This window comes from Glandiceps talaboti, chromosome 1 (genome assembly GCF_964340395.1).
Source record: "Glandiceps talaboti chromosome 1, keGlaTala1.1, whole genome shotgun sequence".
NCBI lineage: Eukaryota > Metazoa > Hemichordata > Enteropneusta > Spengelidae > Glandiceps > Glandiceps talaboti.
Window position 1 is genome coordinate 22,988,879 of NC_135549.1, and position 22,791 is coordinate 23,011,669.

Genomic DNA, 22,791 nt, shown 5'->3' on the forward strand with positions numbered 1-22,791 from the left:
TTCACATCAACATGTTGATGATAAAACAGTGGAGCAGATAACAGATTTATGGTGGAATCATTCACATTACGATGCAAGCATGAAACTTTGCCTGAATATTTCAAATGGATTATTCTTCTTTCATCTATCTCATTGGACATTTGGAAATCCAAGATGGCCACCATTTTCCAAGATGGCCACCATAATCTATCCATAAGTGCCAATACATTATTTAAGGCAATAGCAATTCATCTGTTTTACTACAGGAAGGTTTATATTGGCCTTTCTCAATATCCATTGAATCATTCTAGTTGGGTGTATAGCTCTCACTAGCAATGGCGTATACAAACGAAGTGGCGATTCATTCTAGTTACGGGTATCATTCTAACTAACAGTGAAATACATGATCTACATGGTACAAACCTGGATAGTTTCCACCTTAGCCGTCCAGTCTTTAGCTTTCTTCAAGGCTTCTTTCAAAGCTAGTGTGTTGGGTAAATATGCAGGAATACTCTTGGCTTCATGGATGATTGCTTCAAGAGTAGCAATCACATAGCGAGGCCTGTTATTAAACAAAAAAACAAATTTTAACATACTTTCATAAATATGAAGTCACTTCTTTTAAAATCAAATAGTACTATTGTCAAATTCAGATTTGTCAATATTAATATTTTTTATTATCTGTGATCAAAGTGTTGATACTTCAACTACTACTTTTTGTTACTTATGGCTATGCGTAGCAACATGTAGAATTTTTTTTTTTCAAAATCAGAACAGGTTTTTGAAGATCAGATAAGACAGACTATATACTTCAAGACTGACAACTGCAGACATGTACAGGACAGTCTACTGGTAAGAGACATGAAGTAACAACTTACTTGGCTTGGAGACATATCTTGGCTTTCTCTTCCCATTTCTCACTGACAGTGAGCAACTCCTGTAACTCGGCCATAGCTTTCTCTACAGCAGTATGAGGTGCCAGACTCACACCAGAATCTATCAGTTTACGTAATGCATCTAGTGTCACTTGGTTGGGAATGGATAGAGTACTCCTCACTTCATCCAACCATCTCGCTTGTTGCAGTTCCTGAAATGGAGAAATTATGAAAGTGTTGAGTTTTTTATTTAGCTACAGTTCATGAGAGGGGTAAATTGTAAACTTTACAATACTCGCTTTGGAATTTCTTTCAAGAGGCTACCAAAGAAAGCAAAACTAATAAGTAAATTCAACAACAAATTTGGCGAACAGACATCTTATTTAAATTATTTCAGGTTGACTCTATGTTGTAACAGCTCAAAGAAAAATTGTATTGGGCCGTCATTACCATTTTGAAATACGTTCTTTAACAGGTAGAAATTATTGTATCAAATGATAGCATAACTTTAAGAATGTTACTGTCCATTTGTGTTTCAGTAAATGTGAAAACAAACATGGAAACCTATACCAATAATCTATCTGGATCTGTATAAACACTGCCAGTTGAGATACTTTCAAAATGACCCCTACATACCTGTTTTAGTTTAGGTATCTCTGGTAATTCTACATCCAAGCTAACACCAATGTCTAACAGTCTCTTCAGTTTTTCAGAATCTGGTGTGGCATCCTCCAATGCATCTTTGGCATCCATTTGGAAACTTTCCACTCGGTTCAACAAATCCTATATAGAAAGACATACCATTGTTTAAATACACACATCATACATAGAACTTATGAGTTCTAATACTGCAAAATATGATTCCAGAACAAGGAAACAATGTTTCTTAGTTGCATTCTACATATTACTTGTGCCTGAAAACTGTGTTTTCACCCAAATTTAGGACACCAAACATTACGTTCTAGCAAAACTAAACAAGTAGTGTTCTCCCTGGAATTTTTCAAACTACTGAAACTAAAACTACTAAAAGCATCATCAAACAGACAAGTACATTACCCTAAAATGAAAGCTTATCGACCTAAAACACAGATTTGAAATATGCCTCAAAATAGCTACCTTGTTATGAAGCAATACCACAACAGACATGATATCAACTCTAAACTACACAACACAGACAACTTTGATATGTAGCTTTACCCTGATCAATTCAGCTTCCTTGATTTCACATGGCAGGTCCATCACTTGTTGCATGAAGCATTGCAATTCTTCTAATGTCAGCTTTGCAGCATACTTAGAGGCCTCACCAGCAGGTTTAGTCCGACTAAGTATCAAAATAATGATACATATATATAGTAAGTTAGAGAAATACACACAAGGGGGTCAAATACATTTTTATAATGATTTTAACGTTAAATGTCTCAAGAACTCAAAACACAGCTTTGTTGCATACTTCCAAGGACTCACCACCAGTTTTTTTGACATTATATCAAGTTAGAGAAAAACACACTAAACAGGGTCAAAACTGTCAAATACACTTTTATTTGTATATTTGGGAAAAAGCACAATAAATGCCAAACACAAACTTATTCATACACAATTTGTACTGTAATTTTGTTCAGTTGTATATTATTTCCAAATGTACTTCACTCAAACCAAATTTGGCTTTCCTAGACATGATACACAAAGCAAATGTTCAATCTCTGTTCATCAAACCATACACAATGAATACATGCATACATATATTATGATACAGACACCAAATAAAACACTCACCTTGGTTTGACCTTTTTACTGACTAACTGTACAGCTACACTAGCACACCTCTCTGCTTCTCCTACAGCTGATACAAGATTCTGTGACATATCATTGTCAGGAAACTTGTTCTCTTCTGCCTCTTGTATCATCAACTTAAAATCTGTCACGTCTACAAATCAAACAAAAATATCATTGCAATGTTTTTAATCCATGCAAGTGTCCATCAAATGCTATTTAATCAAAGGACCATAGAACAATAATTCCCTTTACTTCAGGTAAGAAATGTTTACATACTGGTCACTGTCACGTCTCATTTTAAATAAACAGCAATTATTCTAAAATACAACAGCCAACATTAGACCATTGACGAACAGAACCTGTTACAAACAGGGAAAGTAAACAAATGAATTGGATTAATAACACCTGGCACAGCATATTGGAAGTACACAGACTTATACAGTATTACACTTAATCATTTGATAAGAACAGTTTTATGGTCACTTTACATACTTCACATTCACAAACAGATGTCTAGTTCCCCTGGCATTTCATGTACACATATAAAGAGGCCATAACACTGCTCTTATCAAACCATGAAATGTAATACAAGCCTCTGCTGTTCAAACCTGCTCTGTTCTGCTAAGTGTTATTGATCCAATTCTTTTGTTTACTTTCCTTGTTTGTAACAGGTTTTGGTCATCAACAGTCTAATGTCAGCAGTTGTACCTAGAATCTGCATCATTTCAATGCAACTACATCTTTAGGTCACAAAACATATAGATACATGCAGGTTAAAGTTCATGGACTAAACTATAATTAATCATGTATTTCCCCAAAACTTGGAACTTGGCTATAGACTTGTACAACCCTGACACTTTAAATACTCTCTGGACAACTTTATAGACTGAATATCCATATCACTCGTCTGGATACCAACGTGGTTATCGAATCATCTCTAACCCCATCATTGGATAAAGAGATCTTCAGATTCAGACAAAATGGACAGCCTCTAGACTACCATATCACATCATATCGTTGTTACATAATTATGTGTCACTCTCTTTTTTCTAACAAATCATGGCAAATAACATCAATATAGCTTGTAGAGAAGTTTAGAATATCAGATTACAACTATTCTTACCCAGTTTGGAGTCTTGTGATGCTTCTAAAGCGTGTCTGGCTCTATTTGCCCAATTATCAAATGACTCGGCTCTGATCTTCAATCTATGTAACATAGCTGGAAGCTCATCAAGAGTGTAGCGATACCTACAATGATAAATCAACATATCGTGTTACATCATGCATTAATACCTACAGAGATTTATGTAACAGGAGATAGCAATGCACATCGACACTTCAAGCATGCACATCATGTCACTGTATCTGTATCATAGACGTACAAGCACCACTACTGGTTGTCCCGTACTAGTCGAGGGACACATGTGGGGCAATACCATCAAAGTACTAAAGGAGCCCTAGGACCTAGTGTTGATAGCATTCAGTGCAGTTTTTGAAGGCTTGTACGTTAGGTGCACAGCGAGCTTCTTGAGGTAGTGAGTTCCATAGTGGCAGTGTTTTGGGATATAATGAATGTATAACACCTCAATTTGATTATGGTGCCAAGACATGTAAAATGACCTTCAATTTATTGAATCAGTCATGTTTTATAAACATTGCACTTCTCATTGTTTGCAAGATGAATAGTCAAGTTCAAAATCAAAGACATTCAGCATAACACAGAAAAGTAGAAAACTTGCATGAATAGGTTACACCTAGGCAGTGAATCAATGTGAGTATTCAATGTTATAGACAAGAAAACATTTCTATCATATCTACGAATGTGTGAATAACATTGCAATTTTTAATAAGACCATTCATTCTTGGTGATATCTTTCCTCCACTGCTTGATGATTTTAAGAGTACAGGCTTCTATTAATGGTAGTAGCTATTTTTCATTTAATAAAGAAATCAGTGAGTTTTCATTAATTAAAGGACAATATAAAGTAGGTAAACTCTACCTGTGATTCCCAAAGTGTTTTACCAGGGTCTAGCACCAAAATTACGATACTGGTTAAAATCTATGCAAGTTTTATATGCAAAGTGTTTTGGAAAATCATGTTACCCGAAGCAGTGTTTTAACCAAAATGATGATACCAGGATGGAAATCTATGCAAGTTTTATCTGACTGCAACACCTCCCCCCCCCCTCCTCCCTCCCCCATATTACTGTGGTTCCCAAACCATAGCAAGAACCCATAAAAAGATTTACATAAAGAGACGAGACTCCAATTAAGTGCACTCACCTGAGGCAGTGTTTTGACGGATGGCAAGCACAGAGATAATCTACATGATGAATACATACAAGCTTGTTAGGACTACAAGGACATGTCACTGCTGACAGGAAACAGGTTGTTTTACAGAAGTCACACTGTCTCTCATCATCTGGCAGTAATTCAAACGCTTCTCTTTCAGCTTCAGAAGTTCCCTGCATGTCAACAAAACAAAATACATGAATAAAGGGGGCTGAAGGCATGTATTAACATTGCTTTGTGGCTAACCTCGTCTGTAGATTTAGAGTCTTGAAATGGTGTATCTCCCAAGGCTACTATCCACATAAACATTACTCTACAATAGTTCGAGGTTTTCTATCATTTTTTTTTTCATCCTGGCAAAAAAAGGGTGTATTAACTCAGCTTGTGTTGCTTTTACTTATTTCCCTTTCCACCAAGCCACTCTGATATACTGTTTGTATAGTAGGCATCTACTTGACCAAATCAGCCCAAGAGACTTGGCTATCTAAGCTTGACAATGTCATTCTCCAGTATGTCGAGTGTCAGGTCAGATTGCCATACCCTGGGATCATACCCTATCAAGATTCAGTTGTTTGCATTTCAAGGACAACATGTACACCATGCTCTCAGTCTAACCAAAAGTTCCTTGCCTACATATTTCAAACAACTGGGTAGGTCATACAATAATAATTATCAGTGCAAGTACAGCGATTCCAGGAAGTACAATCAATGTAGGCTAGACATGGATAAACAGCATCAATGCCAAATACACAATTACCAGCCATCTGTATAAACATTTGATTGTAAACTGTTACTGTCATGCCAGTGTTGACAAAGAGTTCTGTGTACACTGGGTCAAGGCCTGTCAATTTATGGCAATGTGTAAGGTGCAAGTAAACAGGAAGAGCATAGTGGTGATGAGGGATAGAGTTTGATAGTCCACCATGGTATTTCTTAGGAAATGACTTATCATTATCATTATCACTGATTATTTTCCTGGCTTATAGTACTTTTTCCAGAGTATTGAGTATGCTTTTTTTTACCATTTTTTTCTTAAAGAGTTCACAGAACATAGAATGTCAGATTCTTCACACGTGATGAAACTGCCTTCTAATTAAACTTTACTGATACTGATTTGATCAAACAGATTGTAATAGTCTTTTATAATAAGCAAATAAGTAACAAACATTGCAATGGTGATTTCAGGGATGGCCCTCACTGGACTTCTTGGGAGACAAGTTTTTATATGCTTAAAGAACTATCCAGTATAACTAAAGATTATTATTATCATCCATTCACTCTCAAACATAGTCTGGATGTCACTGTGGTATCGAATCATTTCTTATTCTGGATGACAACGTGGTATCATATCCTCTCTAACCTAGTCCTGCTTATAGACGACACAGTTTCACTTAACACCATCCTGTGAAAACCAATGTAACAAGCCTATTTCAAGTGCACCAGCTTTTGCACCAATTACAAAAGAATTACATACCCAGTACCCAAATATTAGCAATCGATCTCAGCAGTATCTCTAACCCTGTCTTGCTAAAGAGAGATCTTGAGATTTGATGAAGGATAGCACTACACTATCCTCAAACATGGCTAATTTCATGATGTACTACCTGGGACCTCCTGACCCCAATATGATGAAACTATTATACTGTACATATAAACATAACAATCATACTCTGCATAGACGTCCCTCATCTGACCCCTAATACACTACACCATACTTCATGCACCAAAAATACTGCCAATGGCATTGTACCACAACTGTACAGTTTTTAAAAATGTTTATCCATATGCTAGTCCATGCTAACAATAGGTGTTCATTTGCTGAATGGCTATCCAGTTGCCTATCCAACCAAGTACATTGCTATCAGTTCAGTTGTGCTAAAAACCATTTCCTTACCCTTTCAAGCATTATCTTTCTAAGTTTCTTTTCTTGATCTACCATGGCTAACATTTCTTTGTGCACTGCAGCAGCCATCTGTAGATCTAAGCTATCTGGGTCTGCTGCCATCTTACACACCAGTTCTTCATGTGAGAACACACAGAATCTATGTAGGTATCTGTAGTGATCAATGCAGTCTCGACCCAATGGAAGCTGTTAGGGAGGTAAACACAAGAATAGTGGATTTATAGCCCACGCAGTAGCAACTTAGAAGACATCCACGTACCAGTCTGACTTCTCTATATAACCTTGTCTGTAGTTTATGTCAGGCTCTTCACAATATACTGTAAACGCACTTATTAGGGCGCGTATTTTTTTTCGCGGTTTCACTCTCTTGAAACAATAGGCGGGATTTAAATAGGCGGATTCTCAAAAGAGAGTACAAAGAGTATGAATTGTAAAGCTCATTGTTGTATGCTGTGTGTGACACGCCGCGATCACCTTTGAATAAAAACTGCGTTAACACCTCTGTAACTGATCATTATTGTATGTATGAGAGTGTTACCTTGTAACAATTAAATATTTTCACAGCCGCATGTTGAAAGAATATTTTTCTGTAAACAAACATAAACCGACATGATGCCGAAAAGGAATACCTATTTCACAGCCGGAACATTAAAAGATATTCTTCTATAAATACAGTCTGTGTTTTAGTCATTTCTATCATTACTCCTGATTACTAGTGAAGTGTAAGCATGTCTTCCTTCGGTATCAGACGTTACTTCGTACAGAAAAGTTATCAGCCGCCATCAGAACCGTTTCAGCCTGATCCAAACAACCAAGATGACGTAGATAGCTGTGGCATTTCCCCAGAGGCGATGGTTATCATCAACGATGAAGTGACTGCTACAACTAGAAAACGAAAGCGTGGTACCTACCAACACTACGATGATGAACATAAAACGAAAATTGCCAGATACGCTATCCTAAATGGTTACGCTAATGCAGTACGACATTTCAACAAGCAACTCGAAAAACCTATCAATGAAAGTACGATCCGTGGAATGAAGAAATGGTACACAAAAAACATCGTCAATAACACTGAAAACACCACTCCAACCACCCGTGGCCGCCCTCTTTTACTTGGTAGAGAACTCGATTCTAAAGTACAGTCCTACATCAAGCAACTACGTCTAAAGGGTGGTGTAGTCAACACATCGATTGTCCTTGGTATTGCTAAAGGCCTGATTCTCAGTGAAAAACGAAGTCTGCTGTCTGAATTTGGTGGTCATATCACGCTGAATACAGAGTGGGCGCGATCGTTGCTACGTCGTATGGGGTACGTCAAACGTAAAGGCACCAAAGCATGTAAGAAAATCGTTGGCGATGACTTCGATGAACTCAAAGCAGGATTTCTTACGAGAATTGAGACGGCAGTTGCAGAATACAACATTCCACCACCCCTCGTCGTCAACTGGGATCAAACGGGCGTTTCCATAATTCCTGCTGGTGAATGGACGATGGAGTTAGAGGGGTCACATCAAGTTCCGATCTCGGGTCTCGATGACAAACGCCAGATCACCGCTGTCTTCGCATGTTCATCCGATGGCCACTTCCTTCCACCACAACTGCTTTATCAAGGCAAAACAGATCGTTGTCACCCGTCATACACATTTCCCGCTAGTTGGGACATCCACCACACCGAGAGTCATTGGTCAACGGAAGCATCAATGCTACGGTACGTTGAAAAGGTCATCGCCCCCTACATAGAAGAGACACGAGCAAGCCTCGAGCTTCCCGCCGATCAACAAGCAGTGGCAATATTCGACGTATACAAAGCTCATCGTACGGACTCATTGCTTCAGAAACTTCGCGATCTGAACATTTCTCCCGTTTTTGTTCCTGCATCATGTACAGATAGACTCCAGCCTCTAGATTTGTCAGTAAACAAAGTGTTCAAGGACCTACTGAAGAGCGAGTTTCAGAAGTGGTATGCCGACAAAGTGTGTGCGTCTTTGACAGAGGAAAGTGGCGACCCAACTTTTGATATGAAACTCTCGTACCTGAAGCCAATCCATGCGAAGTGGTTAGTGTCAGCAGTTCAAGAACTGTCTCATCATAATGAACAATTGTGTAGTGGATTTAGGGAGGCCGGTATACTGTCCTGTTTCACGTAAGCTGGCTGTTACTAGTATTTGATAATAAACTCACACAGAACGTTATCAGTAGTGCAGTACGTTGTTTTATTTACCATGTCACTTTTGATGAACTCTACACTTTGTTTTTGAATTTATTCCCGTGGCTTTTTGGCGAGATTTGATTTGATTTAACAAGAATTGAGATTATTTTCCTGAAAGAAATGTAGGTTTTTTTTATTGATGGTTGATTAAAACGTTGTACAGTGCAAAGATAAACTCGTCATGTCCACTGAGTTGATTGTGTTCGTTGCGTATATTTTCCCGTTTGCATGTGTGTACTACGTGTGGATGGGATGAGTGTAGAGGTGATGCAATGTGACCGGATGTTCTGACGTCTAGGTTTTATTTTTAACGGGGGTTTAATTTCGCGACTTCTTCTTGTCCGCGTAATCCGCTAAATTAAATACCCGCCCTTAATTAGTGCGTTTACAGTAAACAGACTAGAGTAACTGAATAAACTCAACTGAGCTGAGGACATACAACTGCTGACATTAGACAGTGGATGAATATGTACTTGAAATGCCAGGGGAACTGGAAATTTGTTTGTGAAACGTGACCTATTATAATAGTAAAGTGGACACAAAACTGTTGGAATGTAATAAATCTCAGTACTCCTAATATGCTATGCCAAGTGTTATTAAATCCAATCAATTTGTTTACTTTCTCTGTTTGTAACAGATTCCGTTTGTCCATGGTTTGATGTCAGTTGCACACAGACTCTATTCATATTCACAAGTTCGTCCACAAATGACAGAGATGATTTTTGATTTTTGTTTTATTGATGGTGTTTATGGATTGCAAAGTAAAAATTTGAATATTTGGGAGAGGGGACCCCGGGTGGCGAGGATAGAACATCTCTTTTCATGGAAGAATTAAGCTGGCATGGCACAAATTCTTTCATACACTTTCTGTGATTCTCAATTTGAAATCAATAATATCTGGATATTTGTAAATTGGTGGCTTTGCTCTTGTTTTAAATGACCACATTGGTTCCTTTATGAGTGTATAATCTGAGTTTTTTATCGAGAAACCTGATTTAACAAAACTACTTACACACCACATAATATCTCCTTATAAATGACACACTGAGAAATGGGTGAATGCGGCAAACAATCCAAATTCATCTAGTTGTGTTCTTATTGCTGTAACTAGACTTATACAAGGTGTACTTACCCAGTCAACTGGACAAAAGTTGACAGCTTCGGCAAAGTTATATCCCTGATTAAATCCAGCATGGTAGGACCGTGGAAAGGTGATGACAAACTCACCAGCACACTGGTTAGTTCTCACAATCTATATAAACATACATTTGTAATATATTAGGTCAATGTAACCTGTGGTATTACAGGGATATTCTCACCAGTATCAATGACATACATTACGTAAATGATCATCCCCCCAAAAATGTAAATGTGTATGCGGCCAGCAAAAAAGGGATTGAAAATAATACACATTACATAAATATCTAGACACTGTTTACAGCAAACTGACTGAAAATTAGGAATGAAAACAAGACACGGGTGTACTGTTCTACTACTGTACTGTAACCCTTTCATTGCACTTCATGATTTCATACATGTTTAGAGAATGAAACAATCTGCCTTTTCAACACTGTGACTTACTGGTACGCCTGCGTTCATCAGGACATTGGGGTTTATAATAGTAACCAACTGATGCAGCAAGTCTGGCTGAGCATGGAATAATTCCGGTGCAGCTCTTTTCATTACTTCTTCAAACTCTTCTGCTTTTGGTCCCGGTACACCATACCAGGTCTTTGGTTCTCCCCTGTAAAAATAACACAACAATCATTTACTGTGAACATTTTTTATTTTGGGGTGGGAGGAGGGCATGTTTTAGGACGTGTCAGGCATACTCTATCATTGCAATTAATGCAAGGAGACCTAAGAGCCACAAACTCTATTTCTCACACTGAGGTTCAATTTATGTTAGTTTGAAAGCATTCAGCTATTTTGAAAGCACAATTATAAAGTGAGCAAATGTTTTATCCATATATGCTATCATTAGAGATGCGAGTCTGCTGTAGTCTAGAGATGCTACCTATGGTATCTCTTCACTCCATCCAATTCATGGCGAAGTCAACTTTGGGTTCATTATTCATTGGGCAGAATTCTTTGATTGATTAACAATGATGATGTTAATGACTGCATGGGTGGCTTCGTTGTTTTTGAAATTTCATCTCAGGACTTCATTGAGTTAGATATACAGAGAGATCTTAAGATTCAATGCCACAGATAGCCCTAGACTGAGTCTACTGTTACCGTATGCAGGTTTCGTTTGAGATTTCACGGTTGCATGACTATGCCAACCCAATGCCAAAATCTGACATAGAATAAACATGTTCCCAGTATGATGATTCAGGCAATATCAACCACAAAGGTTAATGGTAAACGTGGTTATCACTTGGCTACTCCCTTTTAGCTTTACTGATTTCATTTAAACTGGATAGAAGGGTCTGTGGCGCAAGGTTTGGAATGGACAAAACAAGAAAGGGGACACTTACCAATGCATATAGTTAATGGAATAACTCCAGTGATCTTCATTGTGCCAACAGAAAGCGGAGAAACACATGCCGACATAACACCATGGTATCTTCATTCCTGATATATCTGCACTAATATGACACAGTACAGACTTCTCCAACACTGGTAGGTTGTTTAAATTCCAACCCGAGTTCACATACGCCTGAGAATAAAAAAATTATGAATATTCAAATTAAAGCTCTGTGTGTCAAGATAGATTAGCAAAACTTTTTGGGGGTTTTGGTGTAATACAACAAACATATGCAAAGTATATAAACTCAGCTTAGCTGATAAGGTAGCTTTTGCAAATCATGTGAGTGGATTAAAACCCTAATCCTGCCATGACCACCGTCTTATTACATGGACTTTACATGAAGAGGATTTTTTAAGGCAAGGTTCATTTTCATCACTAAGATGGTGTCGACAATATTCTTGCTATGATACAAGTTATATTCCTAGAACACAAAATGAAACGGTCAAGATATGGTGTTTCCTTACATCATCTTCACCCGTTGCCGATGCCGTCTTTTTCATTGGGAAACCACTGCCATACTCCATGGAATGAATATCAGCACCATACTCCACTGCTACATCTTCTTCCAGAGAACTCACCAAACGCCAAAACTCCTTCTCAACAGTTTCACACGGAACCATCTAAAACATTAAGAAATTGTAAATCCATCAGACGTGTGACATCAAGTCATCAACGAGATAATGAGGACATTCCAATATAAAAACACAACCAGCCTAATTATCTGAAGTCACGCAATCATCAGGACTTCAGAAAACAATGACAAAGCTATGGTGGATACCCAATGAAGATATGGTAAGCTACTAGTGTTTCTTGGTGCAAACTGAAGTTAAATTTATGAATTTAGATCAGATTATCGGTACTCTGAGCAAACTGTGTAAACCTATCCCTATGCCACACTGACTAATATTAGTAATAAAGCTCAGCTATGACATGCCGAACGTTTATCCAAAGTCCCTTTTTTGAAAACGATATTTTCATATTTTTTTCAGGTTTTTTGTCATCATTACTAAAACTGATATCTTGACATGCTGCAAGAATGAATGTTTTGTCAATGCTCCACAGGTGAATCATATTCATTAACAACCTGAAGAAATTATAATTTTTGCTTTTTAGTGCGACATGACTGAAGTCGTATATGTATACTTACATGTACTGGCATGTTGAAGTAATTAGCTTTAAACATGTCTGCCATCTCACCAAATGACTGCAAAGTATATTCCTTGGTGGCTTGTTCAAATCCAAATGGATCCTGGGGTTTGCTACATTCCTGTAAAATAAAATAAAAGACAGTAAGTTGAATGGTAACAACATACACTTCTGTATCGCTATTCTTAGCATTTTACTGGCATCCTAAACTGCTATACAAATTACTCTCCAGCCTTTGTATAAACTTGTTTATACAGACACAAACATTGGAAGATATGCAGGTACACACACACACACACACACACACACACACACACACACACACACACACACACACACACACACACACACACACACACACACTTCAATTTCATTGAGCTTCTTGTTTTTTTGCATATCTCTTCATAATCGATTAACATCTGATTCAGTATGTATCGTCTTTTTTTTTTACATTGGCCTATTTCAAATGCCATGGTCTTGAAGTATACAGTCATACAAAGTATACATTCCCTTATTGAGGGGGCAGGGAGGGTAAAGTTTGATCACAATCAAGGTACCATATCAAATATGAAAGGTACAGCCGCCAACATCATTTTCATACTCGACGTCATGCTGTCAACGAGTGGATGGACAAAAACTTGGAGATGTGCACTTTGGTAAACAGAATAACAACTTGTGTATAACTCACCTCTGCTACACATCTTGGACATCTCCAATCTCCTCTCGGTACTGCTGACAATGGTGGAATAAGACAGAATGTATGATAGCTATCATCACAGCCATCACATAGCAGTAATGAATCCTCTGCATCTCCTTTACCACAGGTATGACATACATACATATCAATCTGTAAAAGTCACAACAAAGATACAACTATTAATCATAAACAAATTGTAAATTAATTCAGCTGAAGTCCAAACAGAGTATTCAAACAATTTGGGCTTTAGTCAGTTTGCTTCCTCACGGAAAAAATATTCCAGTGACACTTAAATCTTTTACAGTCTGGTCGGAATTATCATAGTATAAAGTCATCCACTGAACATCTTAGGAAAGGCTTTTACCTGTCTGCAATTCAATTTTTAAACGAGTCTTGATTTTCACTTTTATCTTCTTTTTTTTTTTACCCTGTATTTAGGAATGCTCCGGAATAGTCACATTCCAATTTTTTTTTATACATAAGACCCTAAGGCAATAAAGTATCTGAATCTGAACTGTAACTTTCATAAGGTTCAACTTGTATACAGTGAAATAGTTTTGTATTCAAGCCAAATAGCCTAAATCATCTTCTACATAATAGTGTGGATCCTCATCATTCTGACTTTCATTCCATCAGAGTGCACATACATACACGTCTCCAGGTGTCAAAACTATTATGATGACCGAGCGCCGTGTTTGGTAGCTGTGAGTTCAATTTCTATTTTGTCTCTACGCAACCATGACAATTTTTCATGTATACCAAAGGTCCAACCACAAACATCTCACACTCTCAACATGACCACAACTAGAATAGACAGGGTGGGTTTTGACTGCAATACTTACAACAATACTTACAAACTGGGAACTAAGAGCGCCAGTTCTGTCTCTCATCTTCATTTTGGTTCCTGCCGTATCATCCTTTCTTGGTGACTTGCCTTTAAATTTGGGTTCTACATAATCCGGATCAATATCTCTCTCTTGCTTGATCTTGGGTTTCTCTTCCATCTTTATATCGGGTATATCTTCCCCTGAACACAGACAGAAAGTAAGTCAATGAGAAAGAAGAGATAGCTATATATATACATGATACATATACAAATCTGTCCAATATCTCAACACTACGTCGAAAAAGTCAGAGTTGATTTTGTTAAATTTTCCATATTGCGTCTCAACAGAACAACAATATTTGCATAATCTATAATTACTCCTGATATGCAAAGAGCTAACTGTCGGCCTACCATTACTATTAACACAAAGTGTAACATATCATCACCTTCTCTTTTCTGATTTGCAACCAATCCCAGTCCTTGGAATTTTGGACCAGCACCATACAGTTGCAGTTTCTTCAGTTCTGGATTAGAGCTGATATCAATATTCATGTCCTGTGGGAAAAAAGTTGAAATAATGATAAACATTAACTATCACAATATTGTCTCTGATGACTGATAATCTATCAATATTGCTAAATTTGTGAGTGTTTGTATTTGACTGGTAACTGTTGTTGGATGTTGTATTTAACTGCTATTTTTTTAGCATAAGAGCCAACAGGATTTCTGATGTGTTTTTTAAATATACATTAGCAAATAAACTATGAATTATACCATCTTCATCATCATCATCTTCAACATTCATATCACATCCATGACATCTTTGTAAGGCCAATGTGAGATTAAGATTCAAAAATTTGGATTTGCAACACAGTTGCCAGGCAGAACTCTAGCAAAACTTAGTCCTGAATTAAAGAATGATTCTCTTTGATTCCTATGGTTCCATTGAATAGATAGCAGTAATCCCAGACTGTGGTAATCAAACATTGGGGTTTAACACAAATTTCCACTGGAAACTTTCTCCAGATGGCTTTGATCAAAGGTATTTTTGTTAAAAGTACATGCAAAATTTAACTACAAATTATTGACTTGCCTCTGCAGGCTGCTGTCTTTTAGCCCTTCGACCATAACCAACATTACTACTTGGTTTGATGGCTTGTCTTGACACAATTCCGTGAGGAACATAGTCCTTTCCTTTGGTCTCCCCTTCCATGGTTTCCATGGGAGGCTAGATGGAATGGGTAGATACGATGTAGAGAGTCAGACATTACTATTCTTATGTTCACACCTTGGTAGTACTAATCAGTGGATATCGAAAGGTATGTACACTAAAGTAAAACAGGCCTTCAATCATATTACATTGCCAAAGTTATGATGCATATTGTGAAATTTACCAACAAATATGGCCACCATCCAGTGATATTTGATGCAGTAAAACAAAGTGAGGTGCACATGTCTCGCATACATGTAGCATGTTACCTTTGTGCTAGGTTTGGTTGAAATCGGTTGGTGCATGCCAGAGATGTGAAGGTGGACACATGCATGCAAGGGCAGAACCCGATGTAAAATATACTTTGTCCACAAGTTGCTGGTATCGAGTACAATGTGCTCAAGTTTGATTTTGTTGATTGATTTAACCATAGCATATGTTTGGAATGAAACATTCATCCCACATGGTAACTGTCATTTCAAATTCACCCCCACACTCTTTGTAGACAGTTTGGAACAGGACTTATTATCTGTGTTTTGAAATTAATAACTGCATTACAAAACTTACAGGAGGTGCTTCCAAAGGTGCTCCTGACTGGAATATATCATAAGGATAGAGTATCCGTTCATAGTGGCCACGGATCAATGACCCAGCTCCTTTACCTGGAGGATATCCAAGCTGTGGAATATAAAACAACAATTTAGGCCTCAGTAAAAAAGCAGTGCCTGGCAATCAACATTGTGGAATGTTCTTAGTATAAGAGACAGACAGATAAATAAGTGAGGCATTGCCTGGACAATGAAAGTGCCAGACATATAGATGAAAGCTGTTACTGAAATATGGTTATGAGTGGTAAATCGGAGAAAAAGTACAATCAGGGAATTAGCTGGAGCTAAACATCAGTCACTCTGCTCACTGTGGACAATACAAATCATGTTTAAATAAACTAGGGAGTTTAACCCATATTGCTATCCCTCCTCTAAACCCCCTAGCTTCAGTTTAAATGAACACAGAGAGTACATGTATAGTTGGGGCCATTGTTTTACACTACTACTACCTAGAGTTGTTCTATGAATATTCATTCACCTATCATACATGCCTACAATTTACAATGTAATACTGTCTGTGAATCCAATGAAACCAATTCTATGTGACCTTTTCAGAAATTCTCTCTCATAATGCTGTGAAAATATTGAAATTGTCAGAATCATTACGGTTACCTATCTGCCTTCTATCTATCACTGTAACATGAATCCCACTAAACTAGCTAGGGTATCTGTACCACTCACTTGGAACCATGTTATAAAATGATGTATTGAATTTCTGACTTTATCGCTTGTAATATCAATATCGCTTAATATAGGTTGATGGACGAGCATTTAAAAAAATACAAAGTAGTAAAAAAGCCTTTGGCATTTGCATAGTAATGGAAGATACATGGAAGTAACGTAATAGACAAAGGTCAAATGACTGTATATTCTAACATCAGCATATTTTTTTTTACCATGCTGAAGATTAAAATCTACCGACTAGCAAACATTACAGATGCTGACTGCATTCAGCAATTTGTAACAAAATCTAAACGACATGTAGAGACATACTTGGTGGCATACATTAATGGTATAGACATATAAATTCAATTGTACTGTGAGAAATTGACAGTTCCACTTTAGGTATGATGTGATGCATACAGATTCAATCCTGTTTCATTTTGACAACTTTGAACTGACAAATTGGCGACTCAGTGGATATCCATGGATACATTATCATGCATTTCACTATCAGTGAATCCAACTCAATATGCATATAAATGAATACAAATACAAATTGTAGCAACTGTTCTGCAAATATCGTTTATCATTCCATAAAAGTACATTAAAATGTGACATATTTATGATCAGTTATGTTGAATGAATGAACTTATGTTTTTGAAAGGCAATAAAGGTATGTTATGATAAGATAATGAAATTCCATTGTTTTATGTTCTCATAAAATAATGAGACTTGGACTTGGTCACATACAACAGGCTGGGGAACAAGATCTCCAGTAACCCATAGTACTGAGACTGCACAGAATACTTGACTACGATAATAGCTGATTGGACGTCAAAACTTGACAACATAATGTGATGTTATCCCCAACATAAAGTTCACAAAACATTCATTTGAATAAGATTTGTTAGTTTTTATACTTACTCTATGTGCCACTTTAGACCATCTCCTTTCTTTAGTGATTACTTCAAAGCCACCTTCTTCATTAACAGTCTGTGTACGAGACAAACACATTTATCATTTCACAAACCCTACATGTACTGAGATAGCATGAACAAACGGGGAATCAAGTAGTGTAAATTTCAGTTGTTCTTAGTTTTTGTGCAATTTGCATACCATAATACAATCACTGACATCAGACCTTTGACAAACAGAGCCTGTTACAAACAGGACAAGTAAAATGGAATAACAACTCTTGCCATAGCATGTTGGAATACAGAGAGACAAGTATTACAAGAACAGTTGTATGGCCACTTTACATGAAAGTTCATGTTCACAAACAAATCTGAAGTTCCCCTGACAATTCATGTACATGCAAAGAGGCCATAAAACTGTTCTTATCAAACCACAAATTTGATACAAGTCTCTATGGTCTGATGTCTACAGTTGTATATTACACTAAACATATAACAACAGAACCATGTATACAAAATGCTCTAGTAGAAGTGAGTCTGCATACAGAGTTAATTAGCTATGGCTTACGTACCTTACTCAGCATATACAGATCTAAGGCCTTTCGTTCTACTGTTGGTATTTTCAACTTGTATCCCTGGAATCAAATGAAACATACATTTTTAGAAACTTACATCCTTCTTGTTACATGTACCTTTCATGAATTTCAAATTATAATATTATGACCAACCTCATAGTAACAGCTTCCACCCTATTCCATTCACACGAATAATAATACACGAGGTCAAACTGTTTTGGGGTAGGGGGTTGACACATGTGGAACAAATATGGGTGACAAATTGAACAAAAAGAATCACAATAGAAAGACAGACCAAATTCTGTCTGTCAGACACACACACACACACACACACACACACACACACACACACACACATACAAAACAAACACACAGGATGACATTAAACATTGCTCCTTGCGAATCTTTGAGATTCTGCTTTAACAATAAAACTAACATGGACATTTGGTTTCATAAAGAATAAAACAAGTTGCTGTTTAAATGCTTTTGTTTTTAATAAAATACATCAATATGATTTACCTGTAATTCCCAGAACTTGGCTATCTGGTCCAGAAAGTTGAACTTAATCCTAGTTTTAGCCTGTAAGTAAACATCATAATATATGTAGTCACTAGTTGTGTCACTCTTTTACATAACATGAAAAACAGCATAAAAGTGTCAACGGCTATTTTAAGTAAGTATGTCCCCTAGGCCTGATTACATTCAGAATCCATATGTCTGAACCAAACAATTAACTGTCTGAAGACCCTTAAATGCTGAGTGTCATTTATTTACCTACAATTCTGACACTGCTGCTGTGTTTCAACACAGACCGTACAGTTCATCTTGAAAATTACATCCTCCAAACTTTAAATGAATTTCCCCAAACAGCTAAATATTATTCATGGGTAAAAAACTTCACAAATATGTCAGTGAGGTGTCAATAAAATACTTGACGCGTACACATTATTAGTGTGCCCTCTGACGAAAAGCAACTTGTTTTCATCACAAATTCAGTTGTGTTAAAAACTACAATTTCTTGCAAGTTACCACATATTAAGAAAAGATGGACACCAAGTTTTGAGACACTGGCGCATCACAATTGGCTGTGAAGGCACCTGTACACTGTGTACAAACAAAAATCCAATTTGTTTTAACCAGATACATGCTGTGGGCAACCCGGCTTTCCAGTATCATGGTAACCCATAGAACACACCACAGCACACATAATATTGCACTGTCAACGTGCACAATTGCACGAGTACTTGGGTATTTATGTCAAAGGTCATACCATGTTAACCTCTACTTTGTTATGACTAACCAGCTGTATGCTAATATCACTCTAGGAAACCCCAAAACATAAATGTAAACTGACATATCCACTTTCAACAGTTGCCTATTTTCTATTCGCTCTTGCAGTTAAAACAACAAATGGCCATTTCAATGTAACGGACACTTGAAGTTGAAGAACGGTTACAACCTATTTATAGGACATACAGTTTGGTAATTCATTCACACAAAAATACCTCTATGAAAAAGACGGCAAAATTGAGATTCACTTGAACTGGGTCATTCGTGGTATATAATTCTGTACTATTTAGAGTACATGTAGTTACAGTATAGCTAAATAAATGTTCCCTTTTTTTCTCATTATTCATAAAACAATACATTCATGAACATTATCCATACAATGTACAGGGAAATAAAACCACAATGACTCACCTCTAATTCATTCAATCTTTGGATTCTTGGGGTAAATTTAAAGCTTTCGACATCTACAGCAAATGGAGGTTGCCAATCCTATTGAAAAGGTAAGACATCAAAACAATTCATTTCATTTTTTTATGACACCCTACTCTATTTCTATTGTCTACATTTGCCACCAAAGGAAATAAGAATGAAATATTGGTTCCAAAACACTGAGAATGAGTTCCTTACATGGATAAATCTGATGATCAAATATCAACCAAATGAAAAAGCACTGTACATTATTATTATAAACAACACAAAGGTTTCGATATTTCATGAATACAGCCATTTATCTAATATTCTGATCATTCCAGACATTGCTGGCTTGCTAGCTACAGCCAGGAAATGCATCCCATAATATTGCCTACAATCAAAATGGCTGCCATATTTCATCAGGTCTGAACAGTATCTGCCCCTCCATCTCAAGGGCAATGGGCTCAATGAACCACACACAGATTAGGAGTAACACAGTATGCAACAATTTGGGTCTAAAGCTAGTCAGGAAGGCTCTGGCAATAATGTAATGAATTGTCAGACAAACTAATCAAATATATCTGCAAGGGGAGAGCATAAATATAAATCACCAAAGCAAAAGACAAAACAGCATTATCACAGTTAAAATTCATTCATAATGTATAATTAGTTCTGTCTCTGGCCAAACAGTTATGGTCAATTAGTAAGACATTGGAGGCACTTTCTGTTAAAAAATAATGGACCAATGTAATCTTCTTGATGTTAATCTTACGTCATAAAAATATTCTGGATAGCATTCATTTGCCAGCAAAACTAATTTCCCAAGGTAAACTAGTACCACTTCAAAAAAAAAAGGCTTTCACTCACATTTTCATTTCATAAAAATAAACAACTTACATGTTAAAAATAATAATCATGAGATATTGCAAATACTTAAATTTAGCAGTGAGCTTAAATGAGATGAGAAGGATCAAGGAGTTTCAAAAAAATAGAAAACAGATGGTGCATTTAATCAGTTTTTTTAAAAATATCTTATGGTTGGATCCTTTTCCACTTTTGACTTGATTTTTAGTCAAGTTTTGTACAACACACTTCACACTAGGTCTGTGTTCTTATCTCATTTATACTAGATCCAAAAAAATATTTCAGTTTGTTAAATTATGTACACTAAATAATCAGGAAAAAACAAGAACATTTCGAACTTGCTTTTGAAACATAAAAGGGGTCTCTGTGCTTAGGAAGAAGCTAGGGTAAAATTTAGATAAGAATTTTTCCAAAAAAAGTCAAACTGACAATGAAGGCTGAAAACAACACCATATAGAGAGTTCACATTTGAGAATAACAATAAACCACACTGTATGGCTTTTAGTATTTATAAGCTGAAAATTCCACATTTTTCCTGGGCGGTTTCAAACAATGTAAATTTGAGTATTCAGTAATTTCCCAAATCACTATCGTTGTTTGCCATGCCATATTTTTGTGGTCTATGTTTTACTGTACAGTAATGGCTGGTTGAATTTTACATAATCTGTGCGACTAGGAAGTCGTGAAATGTCGACATTTTATCTTAGATTGACAATTGATTAAAATACACCCTGCATCTGTGGACTCAAATATTTCGTAACGAAATTCCTACCTCGGTATTCGAGGTTTAGAATGTAAATTTTTTCCAACGTTTTATATCGTATTTTATCGTGGATTCACAATGTAAAAAATATAGACATATGTTTGCGTTGAAAATCCAGGTTGGAAAATGCTAAACCTGAGTCTACTCTTGGGTTTGAAACACATCATAATGTTGATTTGATTGTGAAAATAGACTGAAACGTCAGAGCACTGACCGTGTGGCATCCATGCATCTTATTATATTAGTCATCCATCCGAAGAGTTCCTGGGTACGAGCTGACAACCTAGGCTAACACTACCTTTGGGCGTTGGTCACTGATTTTTACGCAACTTACGGACAAAAATAAGGAGAGAAATGACTTCAATGAACCAAAGGCGTTCTTGTTATGGTTTGAGTAAAGTTCGTCAAGAGTCTCAAGGCTACGCGCTCTGCAGATAAGTAACCTGGCCATGCAAAACAGACAGTTAAACTATAGACAATAGATCGCCATGATGGTCTTACCCTAACGACACGTCTACCATGTGCCGTAACAGCAGTCTCGAAAACAACAGCTCTTACATGCCAAACGACATTTTGCTATATATGTACATGTCTTGCATGATTCAGGAAACCAACTTTTACTTACAGGAGGTGGGATTATTTTGCAGATACCGGCCTTCTCTGCGACAGGTCTGATTTTAGCGATGTATCCCAAAGGGTCCGCAAACTCTTCTTCCGTCGGCTCGAAAACAGGCGCTTCTGGAGGGGGTAGAAAATCATTGCAGTATTCCGCCATGTCCCCAGACTTGAATATCCAATATCGTGCCACTTGCTATTAAAAACTTCTAGAATCCCACAACAAACCTGACGTTACATATCCTTTCCGCAGACAACGACGCCATTTTGTGTAATTCTCAGTCTGCATGTACAGCCTGGTCACACCTCCTACAATGAAATATCGCTGAAAGAAATAGAACCTTAAATTTGTCTAGCAGGATATATATATTACAGAGTTTCCGTCCCCTGCTTAAGATATTATTAATTTAGTAAAATTATTCAGGCATAAATTGTTAAAGTGTCCCATGTTCTGTACAAATTCTATGAAAATATACTTTTGCGAATGAATATTTTCCCCTCTCTATTTGTGAGTCGACAAAGGTCAACTGCAGATAGATTTTTAAAGTACGGTCACGTGATTCGACTGCCTTACATTTGCAAGGAATTGTGGGCAATGGCAGCCGGAAAGAAAACAAACATACCAGTCGTAACACTTGCGC

At 36.9% G+C, this 22,791-nt stretch overlaps 1 protein-coding gene across 1 annotated transcript in view; it reads right to left on the reverse strand.

Annotated features, from left to right (window-relative positions):
- The window catches only part of LOC144434512 (lysine-specific demethylase 5A-like), a 29,074-nt gene extending 6,655 nt beyond the window's left edge, over window positions 1-22,419 (reverse strand). The window contains exons 1-23 of the mRNA XM_078122976.1: window positions 22,161-22,419; window positions 19,909-19,986; window positions 18,727-18,786; window positions 18,205-18,267; window positions 17,643-17,711; window positions 16,015-16,125; window positions 15,331-15,465; window positions 14,684-14,792; window positions 14,254-14,438; window positions 13,403-13,561; window positions 12,716-12,835; window positions 12,033-12,188; window positions 11,516-11,697; window positions 10,617-10,779; window positions 10,168-10,287; window positions 6,815-7,009; window positions 4,912-5,093; window positions 3,751-3,875; window positions 2,628-2,778; window positions 2,052-2,175; window positions 1,491-1,637; window positions 858-1,066; window positions 403-541 (exon numbers count right to left, since the gene is read on the reverse strand). Coding sequence (XP_077979102.1) covers window positions 403-541; window positions 858-1,066; window positions 1,491-1,637; window positions 2,052-2,175; window positions 2,628-2,778; window positions 3,751-3,875; window positions 4,912-5,093; window positions 6,815-7,009; window positions 10,168-10,287; window positions 10,617-10,779; window positions 11,516-11,697; window positions 12,033-12,188; window positions 12,716-12,835; window positions 13,403-13,561; window positions 14,254-14,438; window positions 14,684-14,792; window positions 15,331-15,465; window positions 16,015-16,125; window positions 17,643-17,711; window positions 18,205-18,267; window positions 18,727-18,786; window positions 19,909-19,986; window positions 22,161-22,310 — 3,132 coding nt within the window. The 5' untranslated portion in view covers window positions 22,311-22,419. The remainder of the gene's footprint in view (window positions 1-402; window positions 542-857; window positions 1,067-1,490; window positions 1,638-2,051; window positions 2,176-2,627; window positions 2,779-3,750; window positions 3,876-4,911; window positions 5,094-6,814; window positions 7,010-10,167; window positions 10,288-10,616; window positions 10,780-11,515; window positions 11,698-12,032; window positions 12,189-12,715; window positions 12,836-13,402; window positions 13,562-14,253; window positions 14,439-14,683; window positions 14,793-15,330; window positions 15,466-16,014; window positions 16,126-17,642; window positions 17,712-18,204; window positions 18,268-18,726; window positions 18,787-19,908; window positions 19,987-22,160) is intronic.
- Between the last annotated feature and the right edge of the window lie 372 nt (window positions 22,420-22,791).